The sequence below is a fragment of the Parasteatoda tepidariorum genome, chromosome 6 (assembly GCF_043381705.1).
Source record: "Parasteatoda tepidariorum isolate YZ-2023 chromosome 6, CAS_Ptep_4.0, whole genome shotgun sequence".
NCBI classification, from domain to species: domain Eukaryota; kingdom Metazoa; phylum Arthropoda; class Arachnida; order Araneae; family Theridiidae; genus Parasteatoda; species Parasteatoda tepidariorum.
Genome location: NC_092209.1, coordinates 68665088 through 68679203, shown reverse-complemented (window position 1 = coordinate 68679203; position 14116 = coordinate 68665088). Strand labels below are relative to the sequence as shown.

At 29.0% G+C, this 14116-nt stretch overlaps 1 protein-coding gene across 2 annotated transcripts in view; it reads right to left on the bottom strand.

The window, feature by feature from the left end:
- LOC107439962 (E3 ubiquitin-protein ligase MARCHF6) overlaps window positions 1-14116 on the bottom strand; it is a 38492-nt gene that overhangs the window by 10901 nt on the left and 13475 nt on the right. For both annotated transcript variants that reach the window (XM_043052706.2, XM_043052707.2), the window contains exons 7-16: window positions 13201-13315; window positions 13063-13124; window positions 11181-11213; window positions 9423-9474; window positions 9280-9338; window positions 8572-8796; window positions 5350-5553; window positions 4466-4617; window positions 3051-3234; window positions 1719-1880 (exon numbers count right to left, since the gene is read on the bottom strand). In XM_043052706.2, the coding sequence (XP_042908640.1) occupies window positions 1719-1880; window positions 3051-3234; window positions 4466-4617; window positions 5350-5553; window positions 8572-8796; window positions 9280-9338; window positions 9423-9474; window positions 11181-11213; window positions 13063-13124; window positions 13201-13315 (1248 nt within the window). The remainder of the gene's footprint in view (window positions 1-1718; window positions 1881-3050; window positions 3235-4465; window positions 4618-5349; window positions 5554-8571; window positions 8797-9279; window positions 9339-9422; window positions 9475-11180; window positions 11214-13062; window positions 13125-13200; window positions 13316-14116) is intronic.

The window sequence follows — 14116 nt, the reverse complement described above, 5'->3', positions numbered from 1 at the left end:
GCTGTGGAAGTTAGCATTCTATGTTGATTTGACAAAACATGTGAACGAACTGAATTTGAGATTGCAAGGAGAAAACCAGCATCTTCCTGATTTATACACTAATATCAAATCATTCCGGAAGAAATTGATACTGTTTCAATCACAACTACGAAGTAAATGTTTTTCACATTTTAAAACATGTGAAATATTCAGCCACACCACTGAGACTGAGTTTCCTATCGATTTTGCAATCGAAACTTTGAGTGCTTTGAAAATAAATTTTGATACTCGTTTCTCGGACTTTGATGCCATTGCGAATCAAATTAAGATTTTTCAGAATCCTTTTGATACTGACATTGAAACCCTAGCCCCGGAACTTCAAATGGAAATGATTGATCTACAGTGCAGTGATATAATTAAGAACAAATATCAAAACTCATCTTTGCTGGAATTTTATAAGTCTTCCACTGACACAATTTGATAATTTGCATAAATTTGATCGTGGGCTGTTTTCTGTTTTTGGTACTACTTATTTGTGTGAGAAGACCTTCTCCAAAATGAAGTACACAAAAAATGTTTACAGATCTAAATTAACTGATGAGCATCTTAAATCTCTTTTAATAATTGGTACAAGTAAAATTAGTCCACAACTACAAACTATTGTCAGTGGAAAATCTCAATTACATAAATCTCATTAGTATTTCATATGTCATTATGCTTGTTATAAGTTATGTTTTTATTTAAAATGTATAAAATGTTAGTTGGATTCATTTCAATAATTTGTTAGTTATTATATACTGAAGTTAAATTTTCTGCATATTATACATGTCTTTACTCATTACAATTCTGTGTTTCTTTATCCAACTTATCACAAAAACAATAAGCCTACAACAATGTTATGAGTAGTTAGCCCATGACCATATCAATGTAGATGTCATATTAATAATTATTCAACATAAAATTAGAACACTTCAGTAAACTAAATTTAATTTTCTCTAAAAAATATGTTCTCTAAAAGGAGTTTTCAAGTATGCTAGCTCTCCACGGGCCGGATGTGGCCCTTGGGCCGTAGTTTGGAGACCCCTGCTCTAGACGAATGGCGAGTTCTTCCCGAAGACAGACTATACATCCATCAACATAACAAGGTAAGCCAAAATAAATATTTTAAAATCTATTTTCCAAAAAGGACAGGGTGACAATTATTGAACTTGATGAAATAAAAACGGCCCCCTGTTTTTGATGAGACGCGGTTCGTATGAGACACAGCTCGACCCAGTCAGACCAAGAAAGTGTTTGATGCCTTGGAGGAGCACTTTGGAGACCGTATTTTGGCTCTGGGTAACCTAGAGGTAGCTAGAATAGGACTCAGTGGGTCGCCATATTCTCCAGACTTGAACACATATGTCTTGTTTTTGTGGTACTAAAGACAATGTATACAGAAATAACCCCAAAACCACTGCTGAGCTGAAAACTGCAATTCAGGAGGTCATTGACAGCATCGATGTTCCGATACTCGAGCGGTTCATGCAAAATTTTGCTATTGTCTTTGCTACATTATAGTCAATGCTCGAAGGCATATCGAAGATGTCATAACCTAAATCCGAATAGTTGTATGATGTTTACATACTGAATAAAGTTTGTGCACTCAATAGTTTTTAAATAATTTAAGTTTTATTTCACACATTTCAATAATTGTCACCCTATAAGACACTAAATATTAGTAAGAAAATTTTTTAAACCTTGAATGGCAAAAACCTAGGTCTCTTGTATGGTTGAAAGCCAGAAGGACTGACAGGTTGGAAGAGTGCCTGGTGGGCAGCTGCCAAAGCTCCACCTTGAAATCCATCTTGAGCATCTCCCTCGGCAGGAGCTGGAGCATCCACCGCAGCAGCTTCAGGTTGCTGCAATACATTTTCAGTCAATTTATAAGTATACATAATATTGTTAATAATTTTAAGAGATTAAATAAAAGAGCAACTAAGCAAGAAAAAGCAATTTTTAAACAGAAATATTTGACATAACTAAAAGTTTAAAGCATTTCTTTTATTCATTTTAATTTGTGAAATGAATCCTTTCATGTCAATTCCTAAAAACTTGTCTATTATAATTAAAAAAACAGAAAGGTATTAAATGGAATGGATGTGGAATCACATCTTGTTACTATTACCATTTTGTTACGTGTATACTTATCTGCATACAATTCTTTATAAACATTTATAGATATTTTAAATGACCAACTTGTTCAAGTAAATTCAATAAAGTAAATTGATCACTGAAATACTTTATATAGTGCATCAAGGATTTAAATCAAACAATTAAAATCGGGATTTTACATCATAAAATTAATGCAACATTAAAAATGAATAACAGACTGGACAACTGATTTACAAACATTCAGTCAAGAAAATAACAGCAAACACAAAAGCAATAGAATACATTCAAAGGTTTGCATAGAGTTGTTAGTCATTCTAATGACTCTCACAATCTCTTATTCCTTGATTGTCACCCATCTATTATATTTCAAGGCACAACGGATGTGGAACAGTCAGATACTATTTTAAAGAACTTTATTAGCATGATTCTCACAAAATGAAATTTTCATTGGTGAATCCAAGTTATGCAAGCTACAAACTTTGGTAAGACTGATATACTATCTCATTAAAATCTTTTTCATGAGACTTTATTAATGAAAGCTCACAATAAACGAGTTTAACTGCATGGAATGAATACTCCCAAGAAATTGAAGTGAAAAGATCAATTTATCAATGGGAAAACTTCAGTAGCTTCAAAAATTAAAGGAGAAAAAAATCAACATGTTCAGCCCTCTCAAAACAGATACTCTTTCTGCTTACTTCTGTTCACATATTAGTGGGTCTTGATAATGGATGCCTGTTTTGAATATTGAAACATATGTTTTCCGCCTTGATTTTTAAAGCAATTTCGAACATTAAGGATTTAAAATAAACAATATCGCTAGCTAAAATAATTTTTTTTAAATGCAAACAAATACATTACCACTTTCAAATATTCAGTTTATAAAAAAAAAACAAAGATTATTCATATTTTCATACCTGTTCCTCAATCTCAACATCTCCTAAAAGATATGATCTAATATCTAAAATATAAGACACTCCTATGCACCAGGTGCGAACAAAAAATTTGAGCCACTGCCTCATATGACCTTGTTCTAAAAGGGCAGGCAATACCACTTGCAACAGAACTAACTCTAATGATAGCTCACTATATGGCATCTCACTGAAAGAAAAATATTATGTGCAATCTCAAAGAAAATAACTCTTTAATTTAATAAAAATATTACTTCAGTGAATTTAAAAAGAAATTTAACAAAATAAAATTTTTTAAAACAAAATAAAACAAAAAAGAAATATAACATCAAAAATTTTTATTTTTAAATAATTATTTAAAGGAGTGAGACAAAGAGACAGGGAGAGAGAAAACTGAACAACTGGTAATATTTAACCTATTATTTATTTGCCATAAAATAATCAATGCTAACAACCACTGCATAAAAACTCAATTAAAAAAATAAATGTTAGCTCATACTTATGACCTCTAAGGCGACAGCTCTACCCCCTGGCAAAACATTGTGAGACAAAAATAATAATAAAGAAATGGACTCAAGGAAAACAAGCAACATTAGTCAAGTGATGCTTTTAAGTTCATCGGTCGCCGCAACATAACAATCTTTACTTTATTTATTTCCATGTGTTGACCATTATAGATATCAGAACTCAAGTATGCCAAACAATATGAATGTAAATGTAAAACATTGCAAGAGCACAACCAAAACATTTTAGCGCCATTATGCAAAATAATTTAACCTATTTCCTAATCCAAAATTTTTTTTAACTTGTGCTCATTGAAAACTTGGAGAAACACTTTCAATATTTTTTATTGCTAAGAATTAACAGCTTTTAAAATAAAATTTATAATTTTGATAACATTTAATTTTAAAAAAAGTTATCAAATTTAATAAAACCATGTTTTGTTTAAATTTTTTTAACAGAGCAAGGTCAATATCAAGACCAAAAAAAATTTTTATTTTGTATTTATTTATTTATTTTTTTTTTTTGTTAAAGGCATTATGCAAACATGGTTTTAGATATTATATGTTATTATCATAGTATTTAAATTAAAAATGCAACTTTTGCCATTAGTTTATGATTGAGTAAATATAATAAAACATACAACAAACATTATCACAAATGAAAAATTTTTAATTTTTCAAATTAAAAATAAATAAATAATTTATAAAAACAAAATGTCATTTTCAATTCATTGTATTTTCAGAAGGTTGAAGATGTACCCTCTTTATCTCTTTTATGGGAACATTTAAACACTTATGTAAAAAATAAAATTAAATAATTAGCTAAGGCACTTAAAGTACCATAATAGTTGGGTAGAAGTGAAAGTCCTTAAATTTGGTAAATAACTATGAGAACATAAACTAAAGATAAGCAATTACCTTGACAATACTACGTGATAAGGAAGGAATCCAGGTGCCATTTTTTCAATAATTTGAACTGGAAGCCAAACAACAAGGAGAATAGTAGTTCCAAATGTTACTAATGAGACCAACACTCTTCGAATATGTCTCAAAATAGGAGAGTGAATCATCTAAATAACAAAAACTTTGTAAATAATAGATCTAATTTTTTTAATAAAAAAAAGTTGTATAATAGTAGAATATCACTTTTTTAAAAGGCAGAAAAATATTCTATAAAAAATACTTATGCCTACTCTTCAAAAATCTAACTGCAATAAAGTTGTATTTTATATGATACTTTGGACTTTTGATATGTAGTGGTGGAAAAATACTAAACTAAAAGTAACTTTAATTTCATTACAATTAGAAAATATTTTTGTTACAAAACAAAGCCAGTTGGCATCTCTGAGATTGTCTCTCAGGACGAAACCGATTTTCCATGTTATTCATATGTCAAAACTTAGTAATATTTAAAATGCAAAAGATGACTATCCAATCATTTTTGTGAAAAATAGACATTAACCATTCTTCCCTCTTGATATTCAATTGCTATTCAAAAATTTAATTACGAACAAAAAAGCAGTTCAATTTTCTTTTCCATTACAAATATTGCACATATTCAGGTCACATGTCAAACGAAAAAAAATTGAGTCCACACTATAACTCAAGCAGTTTAATTATGAATGCACAAAAATTACAACATGCTAGTAAAATGATTGTGCACTGACTTTCAAAAAATGCAATGATACTTTAATGTCAAGTTAGAAATGCAATTGATTATTGGAACACAACTATAAAATTTTACATACACACTTATTTCGAACTCTCATTTTTTAAAGTAAAATTTTAAAAAAAGTACAAACCTCTTGAATGGGATTAAAATCAGGATCATTGAGATTCTTTAAAAACCACAGAACACCAGGTCGTAAAACTTCTCTGAGCAATAATATAAAAGATGCAAAGTAAAACACGTAAACCATGCCTGCAAGCCAATGAATAAACATGGAAGTGCCAGGAGCAAGTCTAAAGCCAGCTTCTCTATCATGAATAGTAGCATCCAACATAGTCTATTAAAAGATAAGAAATTTTAAAACTAATGCAGAAAAAATATAACATTTAGGGCATAGCACACCCTAACATAGATGATTTAAAACTTTTATAATAACAAATTTATTGTAAAATTGTCAATTTATATATTTATCTATAAATTGCAGATATTTTTGAAGTTCTTTAAAAAATAAAGCCAGAGAAACATCTTTCAACTCACTAAAATCATGGTTATTCTAAAGAAGGGAAAAAAAAGTTCAATCAGTTTAAATGTTAAAGAGATTAAACCCCTTTTGCATCTGTTTGGAAAAACAAACGATTTTGTGTGAAATAATATATTTTAAATAAATACATTTTTATTTGCAATGGAAAATATTATATAGTTAAAATAAATACTGTACATTTTTAATTGAAAGAAAAATTCATAAAAAATTATTTGAACATTGAAAAAACTTTTTTTTTTCAATTTTTAATCTGAACTACTTGGTTTATCTGTAAACTGAATTGCTTGAAAGGTGACAGCTGAAGAATTAATTCCACTCTAGAAATAAATATATTCATTCAACTTCCAACATTAAAGGAACATTTGATTACAGAAAGAATTTATTTTATCTTTATTAAGGTTAAGAGTTTTCTGTTTGGTTTTATTAATATCAAAAGTAAAAATTATTTAGTAATAACATTTTATGAGAAACAAATATCATAATATGATAAGCGAATGGTCCTTATATAGGAATACGGTATATAGTAAAAAGGCAGTATATTCAATTAATTACCTTACACACACCTTATAATAAAAAGTATTATTTTTCATGGATTTTTGGGTTCATAAACTTTAAAAAAATTTATCTTTATCAGAAAAAATAACATTCAAGTCAGCGCTTGAAAAAACCGCCCATTCTTGGCGGTCGAAAATTACCTGTGGACAACGAATTTCTCGAATTCGATGTCCGCGCGGACGGCCATTTTCCCGTTAATGTTCGTGATACATTTTGAATTTTTGTTATCTTACAAGAGTCTAGCGCAGGGATGGGGAAACTNTTTCTGTTTGGCTTTATTAATAAAAGTAAAAATTATTTAGTAATAATATTTTATGAGAAACAAATATCATAATATGATAAGCGAATGGTCCTTATATAGGAATACGGTATATAGTAAAAAGGCAGTATATTCAATTAATTACCTTACACACACCTTATAATAAAAAGTATTATTTTTCTTGGATTTTTGGGTTCATAAGCTTTAAAAAAATTTATCTTTATCAGAAAAAATACAATTCAAGTCAGGGCTTGAAAAAACCGCCCGTTCTTGGCGGTCGAAAATTCCCCATGGACAACGAATTTCTCGAATTCCATGTCCGCGCGGACAACCACTTTTCCGTTAATGTTCGTGATACATTTTGAATTTTTGTTATCTTACAAGAGTCTAGCGCCTCACTTCTAAAATAATCCTCTCAGGGGCCTGTCCAGATATTTTGTAAAAGGTCCGTTTTTGTAAAATTGTGAAAAAGTTACTCGTGATTTGAGAATATAAAATAAACGTTAAGTTACATTCGTTCAACCAGGGTCCTGCTTCTGTGAATTTGTGCAAATAGGGTCCTGCTATTGCAAAAAACTTTTTCAAGGAGTATTTAAATTGTAAAGAGATAGAAGATTATGCTCAACACAGTAAAATAATAATAATAAAAAAATTAAATTTTAAAAGATAAACAGCAATTGTTGCTACTAAATTAGAAATGCAACATACAAATATTTGGTATTTAATCTATACTGCTGAACGCTTAATATTCATTTCGGACACATAAAGGAAAAAGCGTCTGCCGAAGACAAAACTCAGTTCAGTCTTTCTCCCCGCCCCCTAGGAAGGGTTTATTCGATTAACAAAACAAAAATGAAGATAAACAAATTTGTGAAGGGTTAAAAGATAAATTATTTTGTGAAGGGTCCGCTTTTAAGAAAAAATATTTTGTGAAGGGTTCGTTAACAGACCCAAATTTCTTCTAAACAGATCTAGAAATCCTCTTATCTAGAAATCCTGTTAATTCCTTCGTCAGACCACATGCGCATGCTCCCGAAATCGGGGAACAAAAGAAAAGTTGCTCTGTGCATATGCATTTGGACTTCTAACAAAGGAATTAACAACTCCTCTGATCACATACCGCTAAGCTCGTGACGTCACTGTTGACTTCCCCTTGCTGCCTCCAGCCAGGGCCCTCAAATCCTGAGGTGCTGTTCCTCGCGTTACTCCTCTTACTTTCTGAGTCACTTGTCTTCTCGAAATTCTTGTCTCTCGCCCCTACTTCTAAAAAAACTAATGCAGTCCGACTCCACTTGCATTACCGTTCTCGCCATATTTATGGCCAGAAGATGAAACGGCAGCAAAGCATTAGCAATTATTATAGCAGAATCGGAAACGATACCAAAAAAAGAGGTGAAAACCATTACAGAAAAGATTGGTCCATATAAATTTTATTTTCAGAAATTGATTTCGAACTAATAATTTCTTCATTTTATGAATTTCCTTGCATTTTAAATGCATTTTCTAAAGAGCATTGATTTTGAGAAAATTTCTTTACCCTAACACACATTACAAAAAATTTTTAAAGTAGAATTCTTAGAAATTTTATATGTAGATATTGTAAAACGTCAGTGATGTTTTGAACAGAAAGCTAAGGTCTAAGTAAGAATTTATTATTTCTATCAAGCTTTAAGTATGATTAATTGGAATTTCAATTTAAAAATTCAATATTAAACAATATATTTAAATCTATTTCATTGCCCTCTTAAAATTTTTTTTAAGGATTTAGTTTAAAATGTAAGTAATCACATTGATTTAGGAATAAAAATTATTAAATTATGCATTACAATTTGTCCTAGACCTGTTAGCATGACATGAAAAATCCGTAGTTCTTAAGCTCAAAGTTGACCTTATTTTGTCATAACCAGTCAGATACCTTATTTTGTCATAACCAGTCAGATACCTTAAATGAATAAACTGTGAAAAGATATAATACTTTTCCTTTAAAACTAGTTACTTACCAAAGAGCATATATCTAACCACCATCCACAGACAAGTGGGAAAATTCCTATTTCAATAACAGACAGAAGGGACACCTTGATGACAACGTAACATATTCCAAGCAATCTTCTTGTTTTATTTAACCGGATAATAGCAGCAGCACCATGCAGCAAAGCTAAGGCTATTCCTATGTTGATATACCCAAATAGAGTCGTTAATAAGCCTTCAAATTCAGGAGCATTCAGCTGGAAGATACATAATTATACATTAACAGGAATGAGTTAGTAAAAAACCAAGAAAACAGAAAATAGAAATCCAAAAATATTATCTGACAAGAGAATACAAACTTTGGAAGAAAGAAAAAAAAAAGCTGAAAAAATTAAAATTTATGATTTTTATGTTACACACACCTTTGAGTATCAAGGATGCAGGAACAAAATCAATTTATTATGAAATTTTAATTGAATTTTTTTTAAATAAATATTATTTAAAATCTTCACTCATATGTTCTGGTAATACTACTAGCATGGTAATAAGCAAAGTAATTTTCATTAATTTTCTAATATATTTTACAATTTATCTACTTTTAAAAAATTGTATTTTGAAAACTTATATAATTTGATCAAGCACACTTTCAATCAGCAGAATTAATTCCAGTTAAATATAAAATGTTTGAAATAGTTACTACAACATAAAATAAATCAACTGCATATAATAATAAAACTTACATATTCTTTAAATCCAAAACAGGATATTGAGAACTGCCCAATGTGATATGGACAAAACGCTGCAAAATAAAATAAAAATTAAATGTCTAACTACATTTTGGATAGTTCAAGAAAAATTTAAAACAAAGTTACTAATAACTTACCAAAAACAACTATAAAAAGCGTATTTAGTGACACAACCCAAAATACATGTTCCTAAAAAATAAGAAAATAAAAAAACAGCATACTAATATATCAGAAAAACTAAATACATAACATGTACCGTATATTCCGGCGCATAACGTGCCCCGGCGTATAATGCGCATCCGTAATTTCTAATAACTTTTTTAAAATTTTAAGATATACTCTTCGTATAACGTGCACGAAAATTTGGATTGTACATGTGCAATATCTCGTCTAGTATCAATAGAAAACCAGAAAGCCTTTTAGTGTTGGGACATGTTTAGGTCCCACCTTACAGATAATACAAAAAAATTGTTGAAAGAATGAAACACCCAAATGGCAGTTATTCCGGGCGGATTGACACCATTAGTTCAGCCATTGGACGCCTGCTTAAACAAACCATTTAAAGCCAATTTAAAAAAACAGTGGAACACTTGGATGTTGGAGGGCGAGAAAACCTTTACGAAAGGAGGACATATGCGCCATGCAAGTTTGGAAACATTGCGCGAATGGATATTAAAAGCATGGGATGAAATTAAGCCTGAGATGGTTAGAAAATCATTCAAAAAATGCAGCATTTCAAATAATCTGGACGCATCAGAAGATGACTGTTTATTTATGGATGAGGGTAACACAGATGATGAAGACGAAACAGATTGTGATGACGTGCCTGAAGAAATAACGGAAGAATGAACTATTTATGTAATAACGAAAATCAATAAAGTATGTAGGTAAAGATATGTTATTTCTTTAAAATAAAATTATTTTTCTATATTTAAATTTTTTTAATGTATAATTTTTTATATTCGACGTATACCGCGCTCCCGTACATTCCAATCTTATTTTTTGCATTAAAAGTGTGCGTTATACGCTGGAATATATGGTAGTTATTTTTACTATAACCATAATACTTAATAAACAATAAAACTAATGCACATTTCTTTCCAATAATTGATTATATACTCTATTGCAAGTCAAGAAAAACTATTATCCATATGGAGAGAGCCTGCTTGCATCTAAGTATACACCAAATGGATGCAAAGGTCCAAATATGTATATCTTTTTTTAAAAACTTGCAACAGAAAGGTATTAAAGTGAAGATAAATCACATGATTTTGCATCTATAATTCTTCATAATTTTGGTAATAAAATTACGTAACAGAATTTTTACAAAGTATATTATAATAGTAATAAATAGAGGAAAATCCAAAGTTAAAATTTAAGATTTCACTTTAAGTAGTTAAATGGCATAAGTTATTACAATAATTTTTAAAAATCTGAAATTGCTGAGTTTTACATCTAATGTTTCACAACAAAATAAATAAGGCTTAAAATAATATGCCTAAAATTAAAAAATAAAAAATTCACATTTTTGCATAATAATCTATTAATCTGAATAAATTTATATATAAGGAATACCTCAGTATTCTTTTAAAAATAATTATAACTAAAAATATATTGATATTGATTTACCTTATTTTCAAGTCACAATTTAAATTTTACTCATGGTCAATCATTACTTTTCAAACATTAGTTCAGTAACTTTATTTTACAATATAAAACAGCTTAAGTAAATCTGAACAAGTGCTCCGTAGACAAAGTTCATCATAGATTAAGTGAATAATATTTTCTGAATATGTCATAGACGATTTTTACATCTTTCTATACTATTTAATTCTCAAAGACGAAAATCCAAATTTTGAGTCAACATGAAATGAATGAGGAAAAAAATTACATACTAAGAAAACTAGTGATCCATCCAATCCCAGAAGCTGAAAAACAAATACAAAATATTACACTTTAAGAACAAAACAAAAAAAAAACTTTATAAAGCATAAATTAAGTACAAAAATGGGCATGGGCAGTTAAATTGAAAAAGAAATTAATTCAGCATCGGGATTACTATATTATTTCATTTAAAAATCCAACATTTTAGGGAAATAATGCTTATTTTAACCAATAATTTAATAACCTAGAGTGCAATTTTCATGAATTTAACAGACTAAATTTTAAAAAAAGGCATTAAAGCAACATAAAACTATTAATAAAACATCAACTTCTATTAAAAACTATCTAATAAGAAAACAAAAACAGACCAAATTATAAATACAATTATAAAAACATGGCATAGCATACTGTTTCAAAAACTCTTCTATTTACAAATAAGAACCTAAAGAAAATAATTTAAAAGTGGAATGACACGAAAAAAAAACATTAATTCAGAATTAAATTGTGCTTAAATAACATGTCTTGTTACAATATGTTAATCTTAAAATTATATGAATAATATCAAGTATATTTCTTTTATTTATACTTATTTAAACCAGTATAGTTGAAACAAATTTCTTTTAAAAATACAGACAAGTGACAACATTTCACAATCTTTGAAGAGGTTGAAAGTGTTACGGCACAATACATAAAATACATAGATATTCCTCACAATCTAAATCATAGGCAACATCCAGATTTCTTAATATTGGCAAAAATGTCTTGAGTCTGTTTGTTTAATTATCTAAGGTTAATAATTCTATATAAATGTGAAAAAATTAAAAAGGTAACTAGCACAGCAGATGTGATTTTGGCAGAATGTTATCTTCAGGATGTTTAAAGAAAAGTTCTAGAGAGGCACCAAGTACAGTACAAAAATTTTAAAAAAAACATACTTCATCTGAATAAACATACCCGTTTTAAACGGATTTGGATTTCTCGCCCTTAAAATAAAGGTTGGCCGTCAAAAAATTGGGAAATATGGTCCTAATCTTCCAGTCAGGAGAATGATCGAAAGTTTGAATACCTTGATATTAGTCTGACTTTTTGCATATTTTGAAAACTTATAATTGGATTATGCACAAAATAATATAATTTGTTTATATAAAAATAATTCCATGCAAAAAATAAGTTTTAATAATTATTTTTATTAGTTTATTTAATATAAGACAAATTAAATTGTAAGATATACAAATTTTTACATCATTTTAATAATGTAGTTTCATATGGCAAAATACAAAATTTGAATGAAATAGGTCAAATAGGTCCTGAGAAATCGAATTTCAAAGATATATTTTTTTCTAAATTTGTTTACTCAGAAACTATTTAACTGATTATATCTTGATCATAAAAAAAATATTGTATTTTGCCATATAAAATTTACAGTCATTAAATAAAATAATAATTATTAAAATCAATTATTTGCTTGGAATTATCTTTGGATAAATTAATTTTATAATTTTGTACAAAAGTTTTTCGATTTGCTAAAAAAGTATTTGGAGTAAGGTTTTGTACACAAAAATTTAAGTTAACATCAAGGTGTGCAAACTTTTTACTGCTCTCCTATTCCCATATTATAAGGGTCAGAAATCCACATCTGACGTAAAATAAGTATGCCCGTTTGCAGAAAGAAATTTTTGTGCCTGGTTTAGAAACTTAAAATATTGTCTGCACAAATTAATTAGCATGTTTAAGGTCACCTCTTTAAACCATTAAGTTTGAGTATAATAGTAGGTGAAGATCTGATCATTAAACTAAAAGATACTCTGCGTTTCTCCCCTTTTTTGCACAATACAAAATTGCATTATGCATTTACAACTATTAATGTCCTAAGTGAGATTTAAGTATACTAACCCTTTCCCAAGTAAGTTCTTCAGCAGCATGATCCCATTCAATAGGATTCCAGTTATTCACATCTAAAACAAAATCAATAATTAACAAAAGGAGAAATATAAAAAAGGAAAGAGAAGATTCTCGAAATAACTATATTACCTTGAGCACCATTATTTCCTTCGTTACCATCTTCATCGTTATCCGGCGGATTGATAGCCGGTGCATTCGCTTGAAGATTATTGTTAGCGAACTCTACAGGCTGATCAGCTGCATTCTGAAAAAATTGCATATTAAAATGCTTTCTGAGGATTGATACTATTTTTTAAAAAATTGGTTATTATTGCTGAAACAAAAAATTAATCAAATATGACATTATCAACCAACTGGCCTATATTTCTTTTGAATAAATTGTCTTAAAAACTTGGGTTTCATCAAATGAATTCTCAACAACTGAATTCTCAACATTGAACATAAGGTTGTTTTATAGATTGAAAGAGTAAAGTAAAAAAAAAAGAAAAAAATTTAAAAATTCATGCAGGTTTTAATGTTACACTAGAAAACTACAAAAAAATGCAACAAAAAGATTAATTTGTTTAATTATTACAAGAGTTGATCGACGTGGAGCCTACTGATGTCTTTACATAGCCTACAATGAGGTAAAAACATTTCTCGCATACAGACACTTAATTTGCTTGGACAAGCCTCACCTATAATCTTCTTTAAATGTAGAATATGCATTTTTCACGAAGTCTCACCCTCTCAGAATTATTTGCCACTCCATATTTTAAGATAAGTTTTCTTCTGCTTAATTTCTTTTATTGCCCCTCTGAATTTGTCTATTGAAATTTGGTTCACCCTGTATAAGATACTCTAATGCGAAAACATTGTTGTATCACTCAAATGAATTTGAAGCCAATAAATATATTTCTGTAAAGCTGCTATTAATGCATTATGTGCATCAAAAACTTAAAACGTTTAGCTTTTTTTACTTAAACTTGGCATAAAAAGATTCTCTAGTTTTAGCAAAAATGTCAGCATTTTACTTGGAAATAGAATATATTAAACAAAATGAAAA